At 44.3% G+C, this 17,244-nt stretch overlaps 1 protein-coding gene across 1 annotated transcript in view; it reads right to left on the bottom strand.

Annotated features, from left to right (window-relative positions):
* LOC135375168 (talin-2-like) overlaps window positions 1-17,244 on the bottom strand; it is an 83,668-nt gene that overhangs the window by 27,812 nt on the left and 38,612 nt on the right. The window contains exons 22-35 of the mRNA XM_064607890.1: window positions 16,994-17,161; window positions 16,750-16,851; window positions 12,945-13,304; window positions 11,326-11,454; window positions 11,147-11,260; window positions 9,852-9,965; window positions 7,050-7,184; window positions 6,824-6,958; window positions 5,817-5,900; window positions 5,030-5,257; window positions 4,822-4,941; window positions 1,971-2,402; window positions 1,059-1,148; window positions 778-900 (exon numbers count right to left, since the gene is read on the bottom strand). Of these exons, the coding sequence (XP_064463960.1) occupies window positions 778-900; window positions 1,059-1,148; window positions 1,971-2,402; window positions 4,822-4,941; window positions 5,030-5,257; window positions 5,817-5,900; window positions 6,824-6,958; window positions 7,050-7,184; window positions 9,852-9,965; window positions 11,147-11,260; window positions 11,326-11,454; window positions 12,945-13,304; window positions 16,750-16,851; window positions 16,994-17,161 (2,334 nt within the window). The remainder of the gene's footprint in view (window positions 1-777; window positions 901-1,058; window positions 1,149-1,970; window positions 2,403-4,821; window positions 4,942-5,029; window positions 5,258-5,816; window positions 5,901-6,823; window positions 6,959-7,049; window positions 7,185-9,851; window positions 9,966-11,146; window positions 11,261-11,325; window positions 11,455-12,944; window positions 13,305-16,749; window positions 16,852-16,993; window positions 17,162-17,244) is intronic.

Genomic DNA, 17,244 nt, shown 5'->3' with positions numbered 1-17,244 from the left:
TGCAGAGCTCATCTTAATTGTAATAAAGTGTTCCTACCCGTTTTTCCTTCACTCAGTGTAATCGCAGTTAATTGGACTTAGGCATTGCTTTTTACTTTGACTAGTATATATATATATATATGGGAACATATTGCAATGAGAATATACATAAACCCTCAGCTCTAGATCTATTTTTCTTTTTTTCAAATGGGGGTAAAAATCGAGTACTATGTTAGAAGCTATAAAACAGTAAAATACGGTGACATTACATGAACAGTGAGGTTTTCAGGTGGAACAGAAGGAAAAAAATAGAAGAACACACAATATGGTGAAAGGCAACGCCACACCAGAAGCATTCAGTGTCTCCCAGAGCCTGCATGAGTGGCCGAATTTGCGCTTTGTAGAGTGTTGGTTTTTGGTATTTTCCCGAGCTTTATCTAAAGTGACAGTGGCGGAAATCAGAAGAGCTATACGAATATTCAAAACTTCAAAGTTGAATTGAATAGGTATTCAAACAGTATTCGCAGGAAATTTTGACAATTCACAGTTTTCGAAAAATAGTTTTCGAAGAAAAGGTGCAAGTACATGCTGTTTCAGCGCACAAACTCATGCTCTTTTTTGCAGTGCCTTCCGTTCTGTCACTCTCCTCAACCAACCTTTGCCAGCAAAGCAAACGATCATCGCCTGGGGATGATCACAACTGATCGGGTTTGCATGGCCAGCCCAATGTGACATCGGCTAGCCGCCGGCAGTGCACCCCAAGGACACCCCAAGTGCACTCTAAGAAAGGATACTGACCTGTGCTGAGGCCTCCACCAAGCCACAGATGGCGCCGGAAACTTCCTTGACAGAATCACCAAAGCGTTCATGTTCACTGCGTTTCGCATGATTTCCTATGCCAGTCATGGCATCGCCCAAGACCTGCACACATAAAATTTCATCTATGTATGGGCGGGGGCGCGAACCTTAACTGCTTAAAAAACGGTACACTTGTTTATGTTCAAAAGAGCAACGTAAATAGAAAGTCTAAACAACTAAATCCATTTTTATTGCAGGAGGTCAGGTATTTTCAAACTTACACGAGATTTGTCCACCACGGCATCCAGGCAGTCGAAGTACGTAAGGTCGTTGATCGGTTCATTTGGCTGGTCAAGCAGAGGCCGCATCATCTGTATATTTATTTATTAATTTAATGAATTATTTATGAGTGTCAACACTGATAAGCTGCTGGCGCCACTGACAGGTGTACCCAATACAAAATATTTTTAACAATGTGGGTCACGGCACTTCATTAGAATGTGCACAAATGCAATTGAACGCTATGTATTAACACGACTGGTGATACTAGGAATAGAATTACACCTTTAGATGTGCACAATACAGTTGTGCGAGTTAATAACAAAAAACAGCTTCTGACGATAAATTTAGAGATCTTGTTAGACAATGCTTTGATGAACAATCCAGACTCAATTCATTGCTTACTGCACTAAAAAAACAGGCACTAATTCGCACTAAATTCCTGCGCTATGTTCCTCTCTAATGTTACAGGTGATATTTTCTCCATTCTATCTCCATGTTAAGGCGTTGTTTGACACCAATTTCGTTCACTAATGTATTAAGATAACTGGGTCCTCCGTTTCATATGTATATATGATTTTGCTATCTTCAGTTCAAAATAAACTTCAACTTCAAACCTCAACTTCAAAAAGTGCCATTTATGATAGTTTACAGTGTTTTCATTACTATTGTTGTTTTTGCCCAACCAGACACACTTGCATCGAAGATGTTCACGTTAAAGTGCGAATATTTCACGACCCAATGAGTTATTGTTACTAGCATGACTTTCCTACTGTTTTTGTGTACTTATTGATAACTCACTCCCCCAGTACTGTGCCCTACTACTGTACTATGTACTGTACTATGCCCTGAGAGTACATAAATTAATAAAATTTAGAACTTCTTTCCCTGCGAGATAAGCTCCTGACCCTTACTTGTATGGCTCTCACAGCACTGTCGCACTCCTTTTGCCCCGGAGCCGCGGACGTGCAGACGTCCACGAGGTGGTTGATGCTGTCCGTGACGGCCCTCGCTGCGGCGGCCAGCTGCGTCTTGGCGTTCGGAGCGCTCGGGTCGGCGGCCACCGACTTGGCGGTCACCAGCAACTTGCTGGACACCATGGAGACGTTCTTCATGCTGACCACCATCTGGCCCCGCACCTCTTGGTCCTTGGTCTGGCCCGCCATTTCCATGCCGCATCCCAGCAGGTCGCCGAAGGCGTTGCCGAAACGCTTCACCGAGGACGCGAGCTGCACGTGGTTGCCCCTCGAAGACTGGACGACGTGGCTGGTTGCCTCGTTGAGGTTCGCGGCAGCCTCGTTGAGGTGCGATTGCAGTTCGCCGTAGGACTTGTTACTCACTGGGAACTGTGCACGGTAGATGTTGTGGGTTTTCACGAGCGTTTAAACTCTTCAGGATGCGGAGGAAGTGATGGCAGCATTGAATTTTGAAGTTATTAATAATTTCAAATCTACTTAATTACAGTACGCAAATTCCCTTCTTCTGAACGTGGATAAAGATTAGAGCCTGAAGTTTTCGGGAATTTTTTTTTTTTCAAAATTCGGGGGGTAAAAATCGGCTAAATAAACACGTACTCTATGTGAAACATGCAAATTCGTGTGGAAACACTTCCAGTATGCTAAATTCGGGGAGAAATCTGGCTCAGTTACTCAAACGAACTGAACTGGTTCGGTACAAATGGTGACGTAACTGCGTTTGCTGCCAAACAATTTACTGTGCATTCCTACAGACGTCTCAGTGAGGGCAATTTGCCTGGTAAAAATCGGGTTTCACCCTAAAGAGGCAACCTTCTATACGGGGTGCAAATTCGGGGAAGAATCGGGTTAAACCCTAAAACTTCAGTCTCTAATAATGATGCATAGTCACATAGCTTCTTATAGTCGCTGTGCATCCACATTAAATGTAGGTACTGCTTTGGCGTTGTTCTTCAATTAATCTAATTAACTCTTCTTCAATTAATTTTTTGCGTGCTGTGCTGTTATTGTGCCATACGATGAATGTACGATACTCGTGTGACCTCTTCGTAATGGAGTAATCCGTTTTGCACAAAAATTTGTGAAACTGAGATTTTAGTGAGAGACAAAATGTGTGCACAAAATGAAACTTCAGCTGCTTGAGTTGCTGCTGGTTGAGCTGCTGCCTGAATGTGAGTTACTTCAAAATGTGCCGCACGTAATGCTTTTGTGGGGGAGTTGCAGTTGCCGACCAATAATTCGGACTTTCCAATTTCTCTGACAAAACTGTTGGCACCGTCAAACGCCCCACAGAACCAAAGTATTTCCCAGTCCAATAATACAGACCGCACTCATCTTGCCTCAAACCTTCGTGGTTTTTGGAACTTCCCATCTCCCGAGCGCCCAACGCCCCGAAATTTTATACCGCGTTGAAACGGAGGGCATTCCCGACAGGACGCGTGCGCGTTCTGAAAGGCTGAGCTTTTTTGCAGACGACAGAGGCCGAACTGAACGCTCCGCTTCAGACTTCTTGCAAGAGGTAATCTTTCAACACGCGTGTCTTCGACAAGGAGTATCTTCGAGTATTGGAAATGTTGTCCTCAGCTTTAAGTGAGGATGTCGACGGGGAAACATAAAAAAATGTGCTTTATATGTAGGGCCTGACTTTTTAGGGTTAAACCCGTATCCGCCCGATATTTACCCCCCGAACAAAATCTGTAAAATTTGGGTTTAACCCGAATCTACCCGAAAACATCCGGGTCGCGTGGCACACTCATAAGCGTGCATTAAAATAAAGTTTGATAACATTGCTAAACATTAGTTCCATGTTAAGACAAATTTTTATTAAACAAAAAAAAATCACCCGAATACACCCGAATTCCTGACGACAGAATATGCCGTAACGGGATTTAACCCGAATACACCCGAATTTTCAAATGAAAAATATCACCCGATATTTACCCCCCGAATTTAGCCAGAAATAAAACCCGAAAAAGTCAGGCCCTATTTATATGTGGAGATACAACCATAAGAAACCATAATTTTGTCCAGCATATATGCAGGCGAAATATTGTCACTTCAAAGTTTCGATAATTCAAACAAATATCTGTGGTTGAATTAACGACTGCCGACTGTATCTCGGGCAAAGAACACATTAAGTGTGCGTCTCTCATTTCAGACGAATGGTGAGAAGTCTTGCAGCTGCGCCAATTGAACGGTGCTTAGCATTGTTAGAGCCTGAAGTTTTAGGGTTTTACCCGATTCTTCCCCGAATTTGCACCCCGAATTGAAGGTTCACCCTTTAGGGTGAAACCCGATTTTTACCCGGCAAATTCCCCTCACTGGGATGTCTGTAGGAATGCATTAACTTGCTTTTTTGCAGCAAATGCAGTTACATCACCGTTTGTACCAAACCACCACAGTTAGTTTGAGTAACTGAACCCGATTTCTCCCTGAATTTAGCATACCGGCTGTTTTTTTCACCCAAATTTGCATGAATTTAGTGCAGACATTTATTTACCCGATTTTTACCCCCCGAATTTTGACAAAATATTTCCCGAAAACTTCAGGCTCTAAGCATTGTCCAGTGCATGTATTGGTGGCTGATTTTGCACTTTGGGCAAGTTCATTTTTGGGGATTTTTGGGTTTCACCTTAAGTGACAATGACGCAAATTGGGGGTAAAAACTGGCTTTATCTGGTTTAGCCCTAAAACAACAAGGCCCTGGTTATAACCTCGTTTCTCGTACTCAGGTTCATCCCTATATTGCGATCGGTTATCAGAACGGGATTGAACATTTAATGATACTCACGTCCTGGTTGTTGAGAGCCTGCGTACTTTCCGTGATGGAGCGTATTGTGTCGTCCACATCCTTTTGACCAGGCAGGCAGCTGATGCAGTTGTTGAGAGCTGTGGACACGGACTTGGCCACCTGAAATTCAAGCAGAGGACTCATCTCACATCACTGAAGCTGGAAGTGGAAGCTGGAAGCAGGACAACAGCACGCCGTGTTGACTCACCTGGGTGAGCCGCTGCTGGTTGCCGGGGTCGCTCGGGTTAAGCACGGCGTGCCGAGATTCCTCGAGCAGGTGGCCCGACCGGTCCAGCACCTCTCGAGCATGACCAATTATTCTCGTCTGCACATCACGGTCATCAGTGGTAGCAGCGACACCACGAACTGCACTTGTCAAGTCCTTGAGAGCATTGGCTGTGTCGCGTGCAGCTATGCCCGTGTAGCTTTCGTTACCCTGTAATAACAAACGTTTTACTGAGAGAACTGTGCCAAGCTACGCGGGGGGGGGTCTCACTCATTCGTGCCCCTAGCTGTTGCAGAGAAGAAAAAAAAATCTTTTGAAAAAGTGAGCTCAGAAATCTGCAGCTTCAGAAAAGAATTTCCACGTCTTGCAAGTCAACAAAAGTGCCATTGTAGCACTGCTGGCACAAAAATAGCGTGCAGACAGAGGTTCTCTGTCGTCTGACGTTCTTCTCCGGCAATAGACGACTTCAGAAAATCCAAGATTGTCCTAGATTATCCAAGATTGTCAAGAAATCCAAGAAAATCCAAGCGCCGCTTTGAACTGTGGGAGTTTACTAATACGAAAGAAATGGGTGGCCTCCAAACTGTTTATTTCCCCCTACCGGGGTCCACTGTCCACGACGTGTCAACGTCAGTGAAAGCGAAACCTGAAGGATTATTCTTTGTTCCCCCCCTTCAGTAAGCGCCCAGGATGCAATGTGCGCGCAAGGAGCACTTGGATTTTCTGAAATTGTCTATTCACACAATGCGGCCAGAAAGTGCACACACACCTGGGAAGAAGCTGTAAGGAGTTGAGCCATGGATGATCCCACGATCTTGGAAGTGGCTCCCAACTTCAGGGCACACAGGTCACTCTACAACAAGAGTGAACTAGTCATGTCAAAGTCAATCTCAAAGTGCATTACTTTCAAACTAGGGGAACCTTTCAAGCAAGAGACGTCACATCGAGTCATTTGCAGGACCGTTGAAATAACTGAAATACTGTATGTATCCAAGTAGCGGCACCATCAAACAAACTAAGACATCGAGTCAACAAAAATTGCACCGTATTTTTCATGTAAGTCACCCATGTGGGCACTGTGACAAGGCATGATGGCAACTACGATAATGCACATACAGAGCAGTATTATTAGACCCCCTGAAGTTTTCAGGTTTTATTTTTTTGCAAATTCGGGGGGTAAAATTCGGGTCAATCACTTGATGTCGAAAATTCATGCAAATTCGGGCGGAAAAATTACCATCAGACTGAATTTGGGGATAAATCGGGCTCTATTGTCGAACAAACGTTCGTTGTACAGCCTATCCAGAGTATCAGACGTTGAGATCAACCGTGTAATTTGTGAAAAATTAGTATGTCATTGCCATGAGGCGCCTAGCTTAGGTGCAGTTTTGCGGGTAGAAATCGGGTTTAACCCTAAAAACGGTGAACCTCGATTCAGGGTGCAAATTCGGGGAAAAATCGGGTTTAACCCTAAAACTTCAGGGTCTAAGTATTATGGACATAGCAATGCACGGAAGAAATACGAGGACGACTGTACTTTGACGGTACGTACTGAAGCCTGAAAACCTCATCGCAGGAATAGCAAATATTTCAAACCGAGACTGTTCTTCTAGCAATACTGGCAGCACTTGAACTGAAGCTTTTGCTCCAATCTACCCTCACCCGCTGAATCTTCCACTTTTCGATTGTCTTACGCGTCACTGTCCATGCCTTGTTTTCATGCCATGCCATTTTCAGATGCCATCTGACTGTCTGCAACTCTGTTAGGAGACTCACATTTTCACCAGGGAGTGGTCGGAGCTCCAGAGCAAGGGCAGCTTTACGGAACTCTTCCAGTTCCTTGTCTAGCTCCTTGATCAAGTCCAAAGCGGCATCAATCTCCTCATGTTTTCTTCCACATGCTTCCTGAGCCTGCAGTGGTGATCGCAACATACTTAGGAACACAGGACAGCATGCACCTGGACGGAAAGTGTTGTAGGACATTCCCGAACAATATTCCTACCTTGCCCAGTGCACTGCGAAGGTCCGTGAGTGCAGCGGCGGTCTGTTTTTGCGCGTTGTTCAGCTGTGTGGAGTGCGCTGGGTCAGAGACGGTTGGAACACACGCCTTGGATGCAGTCACCAGCTTCGAGGTAGGCTGAAAGGTAGAGTAAAGGCATTATGTCAACATATTGCAGGGAAGTTTACTATTTACTTTACTATTTACTATTTAAGAAACAAATCTACAGTAAAACCTCGCTAATTTGAGCCCCCGTTAATAGGCAAATTCGGATAATTTGGACTACCTGCGCGGTCCCGGAAGACTTCCATATTAGTCTACGGCAATCAACACTGGTTAATTTGGAAACAGTCGGGTGCGCACTGTGTAATTCAGATGGTCACGGCTCGATAGAAGTGCATCCGCACAAACAGCGAGCATCGGGAACGATCTGAAAAAGGGCAAAGGGTGGCGCCACTTTACAATTAAAGCGAGCTGGCACGCAGTATGCATCGCTATTGCTGCCAGTGCCAAGGCAACACCTCAGAGGTGCACGAAGTATGAAACTAAGGACCTCGCCATAAAAGTGGACTTACTGAAAGCCCCGAAGGATGGCATCAAGAAGTAATGAAAAAATATGGCGTGATCAGGAGTACGTTGATGATGATGATGATTCCAGTTTTACTGGCGCATCGACAACAAAGGTCATAATGCGCCAAAACGATGACAGTAATATGATTACATAGAATTAAATACAACCAGTGAGATAAAATATGACGATGTCCGAAACTGCCAATATAAAACTACAGAACGTTTAAAATTCCAATGTCTGTTAAAAACTGAAAAACCCTTTTAAAAGGGATTATTGCCTCATCACCAAGCAATTCAGGAGTACGTAAAGACCGAGGTTGCATCGGATGAGAGTAGAGTACTTGACACCAGTAAGAGAACTTGCTTTAAAGGTACTGTAAAGCAGCACCGACCAAATGTCATTTAGTGCGTCTATTCAATAGTCCAAGCCACCAGGACAAAAAACTGTGCAAGTTTCGTTCCAATCAACGGTGCGATTACTTAGGAAATTATAATTACAGATTACGGGCAACACTGTACTAGGTATTCGAAATGATTCCATACTCCTGCCACATACGGCGGCAACCACATTGCATGCGTATAACACTGGGCCCGACATAACAATCCACCGTAAAATCCGTCCCTGCAATTCATACAACGATCCACATCTGAGGATAAACGGATAAGCGAACTGAAATGAAATGCTGAGCCGTTGAAAAAAAAATGTGTCAGACGTTCAAGAAGCCAGACAGCGTCGGGACTTGTTTGTTCACAGAGGTTCACAGAGAGTTAGTTCGTTCGTTCGAAAGAGGCCGCGAACAGAAGGAGCGTGCAGGCGCAGTAGAGAAGTAGGGAGAGCCTCCATCGAACAGCGGCCAGCGCTGGGTTACTTCACAAAAAACACTGTTAACAGGGTTTTCAGAATGCACAGGTAAACAGGGAAACTAAAAATATGGTTACTAAAATAATGAAGTTCCGATGTAATAGTGTGTAATACCAATTTTCAGTGTTGCCCGCTGTACAGGGGTTTGTTTGACACCAGGCGTCGCACCGCTCCACTACGCCGCATTGTTCATGGCAAATTAAAAATATTTATAGCGCGTTGTCGGTCGCATGGTTCCGCATATGGTATTTAGAAGCAACAAAGTCTCTAGTCACATCACATATATGCACATCATGCTTGTCTACTGCCTTACAGCACCTTTAACGGCACATTTCCACTCTCAAAAGCAAACAACTCTTCCAATTTTTTAAAAACTAAAAGTACCTTCATAACTGCAAGTATATCTTATACTTAAGGAGTGAATTTTTTGGGGGTTAAATGCCTTTCTCAGATTCGGGGGCGTAAAAATCGGGCACTATTTTTAAATCTGTTATTCGGGGAGAAATTGGGCGATAATTGTGCCTTCGGGTGTTATCCGGTGTTCTTGTTTCCCCCTCTCGTCTATTCAGTCCTTTCCTAATCTCTCTTTTCTGTTTTTTTTTGTTTTTTTTTGCGGGATCGTGACCTTCCAACGGTAACCCCCGAAGGCACAGGCAGTGTTGACACACATGGGGGGTATTGCTGGGAACGCAAGTGACCCATTCTTACATGCGTTACACGTGGCGACTTTTGTTCGTCTTCAGTGGAAACGTCACCTGAGGATTTCATAGTGACTGGAATTCAGGGAGAAACCAGGTTTAACCCGAATTGGTCGGAGGTCAATTCAGGGGGGAATAACCGGGCGGAATCAGGTTTAACTCGAAAAAGTCACTCCCTGCTTATACTTAGGGCCTGACTTTTTAGGGTTAAACCCGTATCCGCCCGATATTTACCCCCCGAACGAAATCTGTAAAATTTGGGTTTAACCCGAATCTACCCGAAAACATCCGGGTCGCGTGGCACACTCATAAGCGTGCATTAAAATAAAGTTTGATAACATTGCTAAACATTAGTTCCGTGTTAAGACAAATTTTTATTAAACAAAAAAAATCACCCGAATTCCTGACGACAGAATATGCCGTAACGGGATTTAACCCGAATACACCCGAATTCTCGAATGAAAAATATCACCCGATATTTACCCCCCGAATTTGGCCAAAAGTAAAACCCGAAAAAGTCAGGCCCTACTTATACTGCATATTTTGTTGTCCGTTCAATATTTTGACGTTCGGATAGCTCCTAAATTTTCGAGTGTCCCGTGCGACCCAAATTAACGAGGTTTTACCGTAGAATGGATATACTGAGATAAAAACGAGACGATGGACGAAACTCACCACAATCATGTCCTCACAGGAAGAGATGAGCCTAAGTTGGTTGGCAGCGCTGTCTGGCTCTGCCACAGTGCCCTTAATGCCCTGTACGACTCGTGGGATCACGCCAGCCACATCCTGTACAGCAGAAAGGTTGATAAGTTTGCGCCCCAGCAAACTGTTAATGTCCCAGGGACATCCCTACAAGGTCCGGACATCCACAGGATCTCTATGGGATGTCGTACAATGACATTTGCGTTTTGGGACACACACTACATCCACAAATTTGCATCACGTTACATTCTGAACTAAACAATTAACTTATACTTAGTGATGTCTTCCGGTTCATAGCCAAACCTGTTGGTTCATGCAGATTATGAACTTTAGAGCCCCCAGTCAGATTCGCAAACGTTTGAAACCATTAACTTTCTAATCAAGTTTTAAAACAACGTTGATTTCGTTTTCATTATTTAAAAAAAAGAGTTTGAAGTCAAATGTTACGAATATAAATCACACAGGACAATACAAATGTTTGCGCAACATTGTCTCTCTGGCGCTCCAGCAGAGCTCTCTAGGTGGTGTTCACAACAGGTATTTCCCAAAGTTTCCATTTGGCCAGCAAATAAACTCATAACGCACAGAAAGATTCGCAGCATCATGTCCAAACATAATTCCAATACATGGGGCTTTTCAAGTCATAAAACGTGCCTTCATAGCCAGTATACGCACGACCAAAGAAAGTCCAACTTCTGTAAACATTTTGGAACTTGAACCTTGACCAGTTTGTGACATCACTGATTAGTATTTTATTTCATACTAACTGCCACTCAAAGAGTAAGAAATGCATAGTAGGAATACAAGTGCTCAGATGATAACATTCTCAGCATCACTTGCTCTTTTTGTACCCCAAAATCACTCACCTCAACTGTGGACAATTTCCCACATTCATCTATCCACATTATGGAAGACTCAGTTCTCTTTATATAACCTACTATTGCACGTTATATAACTGGTAATCTTACTAGCTTTTTTAATTGTAACACGGAGACAAGGACAAGGGCAGTACCAACATACTGGCACAAAACGTGGCAATATTGTCATGTACAGAATATACAGGATGAAGCTGCCAGTCCTAATGATGCAGCTAACTCTCCGCGAGCTCGACGACGGCGGAATACAAACGGAGACACCCCCGAACATTAAATCGGCGATGACAGCATAACAACATGACACGCAATAAACCACACATATTTTCACGCCTGCTTATCACTACTGATGGCAACGTGTAACCACATCCAATTCAATGGCCTTACTCTTACCCGACAGCTTTCCGTGAGTTCGTCCTGCAGCTGAGGATTTTCGTTGTATGCAGCTACACCCTGGGCAGCTGCAATATTCTGCGTTGCTGCAGCAGCTGCATGTCGTGCTGCGTTCTGTTGGTAGGCAGCCACGTTAGTACTACGCGCACAGAATATCTTCAGCTTTAGAAGGACGTTACCTCAAGGCGAAGCACGAGCTTCCTCTTGAGAGCATTGCTTGCAGCAACGTTAGTAGCACTGCGTAAGTCTTCTGCAGCTTTGCGCAGTGCTGCTTGGGTCTCCGAGTCGTGCGGGTTCTTGGCACATCCCTGAAAGTGTGCGGTACCACAATGTTTACGCAAACTCAATTGTTTGAGAAGGAGTCCGTTTGTAGAACACTCAACACCGTCTCCCAGAACGTGAAACTTCCTTCATAAAATTCGATCAAAATACATGTATTTTACATGTAATACAGTGCAATCCCGTCAATTTAAATTCAATTACAGTAGAATCTCAATGATACGATCATGGATGATACGAATTATTTTCCGGTCCCTGCCGGAATGCCTATTCCGGCGGCCTATCCCGGCGTGCCTAACGTTGTTTTTGAGTTTTATCCTAAACGAGGACAATGCAAGTGGGGATTAAAAGTAGTCCAACTGGGTTTAACCATAAAACACAGGGCTCCATTAATTAACAAGTAACTACCTCGCAAGGTTCTTGACGATATCACGCAGAAACGCAGCTCTATTTGATATGAGTTTTACCCTAAGCAAGGACAGTGCAAGTGGGGAATAAAAAAGAGTCCAACTGGGTTTAACCGTAAGACACAACGCTCTATCAGTTAACAGGTAACTACCTCGCAAGGTCCTTTACGACATAACTAGGGCCCGGATTTTTAGGCACTAAGAGATGGCGCTCTTCGTCGGATAAATCATTCTAGGCCAATCAACCTTCAGAGCAGTGTTTTTTTATCTTCCGACTGGAAGGAATCTTGATACATAAAACGGGGCGCGCGCCCCCTTTCTCAGCTTATCGGGAGACAGAGGGATACCATCTGCGATGATTGGCATACAGTCGCCGTCCAATTTTTCGGACTCGGCGGGGATCGCGCAAAAGTCCGAATAATCGAGCAGTCCGAAAAAACCAATTTCACTTCAAAATAAACTTTACTAAGCCCTAGTAGGCTGGAAAAATTTGTTGATGCTTTCCTAACGCGTTTCCAGCTCTGCCTGATAACATCAGCTTCTATTTCCCAAAGCGACATTTCGTCACTGTAAGTACACTGACAGAGGCACTGCCGTCATCAAGTCCGCAAGTCGGCTTCACCTAACGCACGCGTGCTTTAGGTGAAGCTCGCTTTACAGCGCTGTCGCGCAACTCGCGGGCCTGCAGCACGTGCTGGGCCTTGGCCAAAAACGAAGACGCAAAAGCGCTACGACGGACCTCTTCTACTCAGAGGTATGGAAAATCAACAATCATCACTGCCTATTTTTTTGCCTCAATATTTTAGTTAGTTGATTTCTTTGGATACGAATTTCAGATGATACCAATGTTTTCCGTCACCCCATGAGAGAAATTCGCGGGTTGGGCAAACAGAGTCCGAAATATCGAGCGACGGAGCTGCACGGCGTCCGAAATTTTGGACGTTCCTATACGTCACCTCTATGGGACCCGCAGCCGTTCCGCGAACGAGTCCGAATAATCGAGCATGTCCGAAAAATCGGGGTCCAAAAAATCGGTCGGCGACTGTAACACAGAAACGCAGCTCCATTTGGTACACTGCCGGTCGGCTCCACAGTGCCCAGTACAGACTCACCTTTGCTGCTTCGATCATGCGCGCGGTGGCATCCGCCAGCACCTTCGCAGCCGCCAGGAGCCTCTTCTGGACGTCCGAGTCGGGCTGCTGCTGGGCTTCACCCTTGATGGCTTGAATGAGCTGCGCCGTAGCGTTGGCCAGCACCTTGGCCTGGCGGACCATCTCGGGAGCGTCGCCCGTGCTGGAAACCAGACGGTCTGTGGCATCCAGGATGGTGTCCAGGGGCTCGTCGTGCTGGGAGACACGGGCCCGCCTCTCTGGTGCCGTACGGATCAGAAGCAGCAGCTCGCTCAGGGCTTGGGTCACGCTCGCAGCAGCTCCCCGGAGGTCGGCCAATAGCCTGTCGTCGCCCGTCGACTCCTGCCAAGGGTGACGGATAGAACAATAATGACAATTTGTGTTTGTTGTGCTTGGGTTACATGTTACAAAGCAGCTATGATTATGAGTAGACAGTGAAGTTTTAGGGTTAAGTTTTAGGATTCTTCCCCAAATTTGCACCCCAAATTGAAGGTTGCCTGTTTAGGGTGAAACTTTTTTAGGGTGAAACTTTTTTTAGGGTGAAACTTTTTTTTAGGGTGAAACTTTTTTTTAGGGTGAAACTTTTTTTGGGGGTGAAACTTTTTTTTGGGGTGAAACTTTTTTTTAGGGTGAAACTTTTTTTTAGGGTGAAACTTTTTTTAGGGTGAAACTTTTTTTAGGGTGAAACTTTTTATCCGGCAAATTGCCTTCACTTGGATGTCTGTAGGAATGCACTAACTTACTTGTTTGGCAGCAAATGCAGCTACATCACCGTTTGTACCAAACCACTATAGTTACTATGAGTAACTGAGCCCGATTTCCCCCCGAAGTTAGCCTACTGGAAGTTTTTTCACCCGAATTTGCATGAATTTAGTGCACATGTTTATTTACCCGACCTTTACCCCCCAAATCTAGAAAAAAAATATTTCCCAAAAACTTCAGGCTCTAATTATGAGTAGACCGTGAAGTTTTAGGGTTAAGTTTTAGGATTCTTCCCCGAATTTGCACCCCAAATTGAAGGTTGCCTCTTTAGGGTGAAACTTTTTTTTAGGGTGAAAATTTTTACCCGTCAAATTGCCCTCGCTGAGACATCTGTAGGAATGCACACTAACTTGTTTGGCAGCAAACGCAGTTGCACAACCATTTGTACCGAACCAGTTCCGTTCGTTTGAGTAACTGAGCCCGATTTCTCCCCGAATTTAGCGTACTGAAAGTTTTTCCACCCAAATTCGCACGAATTTAGAGCACATGTTTATTTACCAGATTTTTACTCCCCGAATTTTACAAAAAAGTATTTCCCGAAAACTGCAGGCTCTAATTATGAGCGATACCGAAGTGGTCTGTCGGTGGATTAATTTTGTCCACATGCGTGTTTCTTAACGTGTACCGATATATCTCGGCACACTGTATCGTGTGCTAAAAGTAGCAGTTAGGAGCTGCCACCTGGTTTTGTGATTACAGTTAAATGTAAATGCCAAATGTAAAATCTCATCCAGCAGAATGGCATAGCTTTTGGCAAGAAGAATGGACGGCACGTTCACATCCTGTTTCGGCTTGACGTTGAAGTAAGCGTGACGTTGAAGAAGGGCGTACTTCCGCTGACGTCATAATGGCGTGTGATTAAGATAAATGTCAATCACTAAGTTTCGTCTCAGATCAGTGGTTCGACTGCTTGGCAGAACAGAAACCAGAAACAGTGGCATCACAGCAGCGAAAGCATCGGCTAAAACATTGAATTGTAAATAGTTGGCTGCAAAATTTAATCGCAATATTTTGCTCAGCGACTGTGAGCATTATAAGCAAGCAATGTTACAGGGCTCACAAGACTTCGGTTTGGGACAGGTCTGTCGCTTTAATGTGCTGGTATCCTCAATCCCGCAGTATTAGGACTGGTAAGCAGATGCACTCCCAACTGATCAACATAGGCTGGCACAAATACAACAAGGATCAACATACCAATATGACTTTTTTATGTAAAGGCTGTGTCTTCACAGAGGCCCACTACCACTTAAAACTAGAGGTGTGCGGATAGTGGTTTTCAGGACCGAATCGAATAGGAATCGAATAGTTCCACTGTCGAATCGAATTGAATAGAATTCAAATAATATTTTTCAAATAATTAACGAATAATTATTTTGCCTGCACCAACAAGTCCACAAATGCAGTGCCACAGCAGCATAGTCGTGCTTCTTAAATTTCAGTCTTAAATGAGATGCTGCAAGAACTGGTGAGGCATAGGCTTTATTACTTCAGGTCTTCATGCAGGAACACCAACTGTTCAACGTCTTCAGGCTACAAAGACTGCCGTCTTGTGGACACAGTAAGGCCACAAATAGAAAACAGTAGAGCTGCGTGAATAGCAAAATTTCCATGGCGAATCAAATCTGAATAATTTCTTCAGAAGGCAAATCCAATTTGAATAATCAGAAAAGGCACAATTTGAATAATTCCGAATACCTCATGATGAAATATTTTGTGGTGTTGCGCTCATTCGATGATGTTCTGCTCCAAACTACTACTGAGCCAAATAAACAATGGCGGTAACATGAAGTGGGCTTCACCTAACTCTTGGATGCAATGAGGCGAAGCCCACTTGCAGAATGGCGATCGAGATACCTCGCTTCAGTACTATTCGAAAAAATTATTCAAACTTTCGAATACTTTTCGAATATGACTATTCTATTCGAAATGCACTTCGAATTATGAATTATTCGAATAATTATTCGAAATTTCGAACATTCGCACACCTCTACTTAAAACTAGGGCTGTGCGAATCCGAATATTTTAAGTCGAATCAAATATCGAATCGAATGAGGGAAAAAATTCCGAATACCGAATCGAATATCGAATATTCGTGCAAAACTTACAATATGTGACTTTCGCACTAAAAGTTTCCATTTTGTAGCCCATGGCTTTAGTGTAATTTTTCTGGCATTAACTGTCACAAGAGAGACATGCGATTCTTCTGTTTAAAGCCCCTAATCTTTAATTTCACATGAGAGTGCTTCCTGCTTTTCAGGTGAGCCTACACTTACTGGAGTACTGGAGTGGTTACCTTCATTTCAAAATTTTGTCAGGCAGTAGCATGTTATACGGATGAGGCTGTAATTGTTTCAGACAACTACAGGCCATTTGTGAAACAAACTAATTGGCATCCTGCCTCAGCTTTGCCATGAACACACTTTAGTTCCTTCGCACTCGTCCTAGGAAGTTGCACTACTGAAATTTTAGATGTAAAGGACATCTTTAAGACACCCTTCTTGTTCGTGGGCTGTAGTCATTATTCGAGAGTCCTAACTTTTTAAAGGCAACCTCACAGACATCAAATCAAAGTCCCTCGTCGGCACCGCTAAACTGCATGTGGGAGGGGCGCCGCCCCTTCCACAGACGATGTCTACAAAACTAACTTTGGATAACGTTATCTTAAACTAAACACCATCCGGCCTGTGTTGGTCCTGCAGCAAGGGCAATTTCGTAAAGGAGGCTTCACCTATGCACGGAAGCATCAGGTGAAGCCCACTTTCGGGTTGTGTCGCTCATATTCGTGGAATAGTCGAATATTCGAAACATCGAATATTGGATATTCGATTCGCGAATCGAATAGTTCGAGCGTTTGGTATTCGATTCGAATTCGAGAATTCGAATATTCGCACACCCCTACTTAAAACGTACCACACTGTAGCCTAGCTTGGCTTCCCACAAATACAAACGCAAGACTCACGAGATTGCGACATGAAAACCGTTTGTGCCCTTACGGTGCAGAAACAACGTGAAGCATGACGATTACCTGGCAAGTGTAGACGATGTTGTTGACACTCTTGCCAACTTCTTTAGCAGCCTCGGTGAGTTGCTCTTGGCAGCTGTGGTTGGTGATGGTTGGCGCAACGATCTGTCGTGGTGCAGGAAAATAACATTAATTAATTAGCTAATAACATTATGCATGCTAACGTTGTGATTTTTCAGTTTGATTAGATTTACGAGCCCTTAATAATGCTTCAGTGCACCGGGGACGGCCGTCTGTAATCTCTCACCTTCGCGCAAGCTACCAGCTGAGATGTAGCCAAGGCCCCCTGGGTGGCAGCACCGATCACTTTGTTTTGCTGATCTTGCTCGTCGCAGGTTGATGCCACATTCTTGGCCTCCAGTACCAGTGCAGCCGTTGCATTGGCTACTTGCTTGGCAGCGCTTAGAAGTTGATCCTGCGTCACGTCAAATACGCACGGCTATTACAGGAATTGCAGATCGATGGCAGGGTCATGGCCTTGTGCAAAGATTCAAAACT

This window comes from Ornithodoros turicata, unplaced genomic scaffold, assembly GCF_037126465.1.
Source record: "Ornithodoros turicata isolate Travis unplaced genomic scaffold, ASM3712646v1 ctg00000838.1, whole genome shotgun sequence".
Lineage (NCBI taxonomy): Eukaryota > Metazoa > Arthropoda > Arachnida > Ixodida > Argasidae > Ornithodoros > Ornithodoros turicata.
The sequence above is the reverse complement of the archived record's forward strand: the minus strand, read 5'-3'. Positions and strand labels throughout refer to the sequence as shown.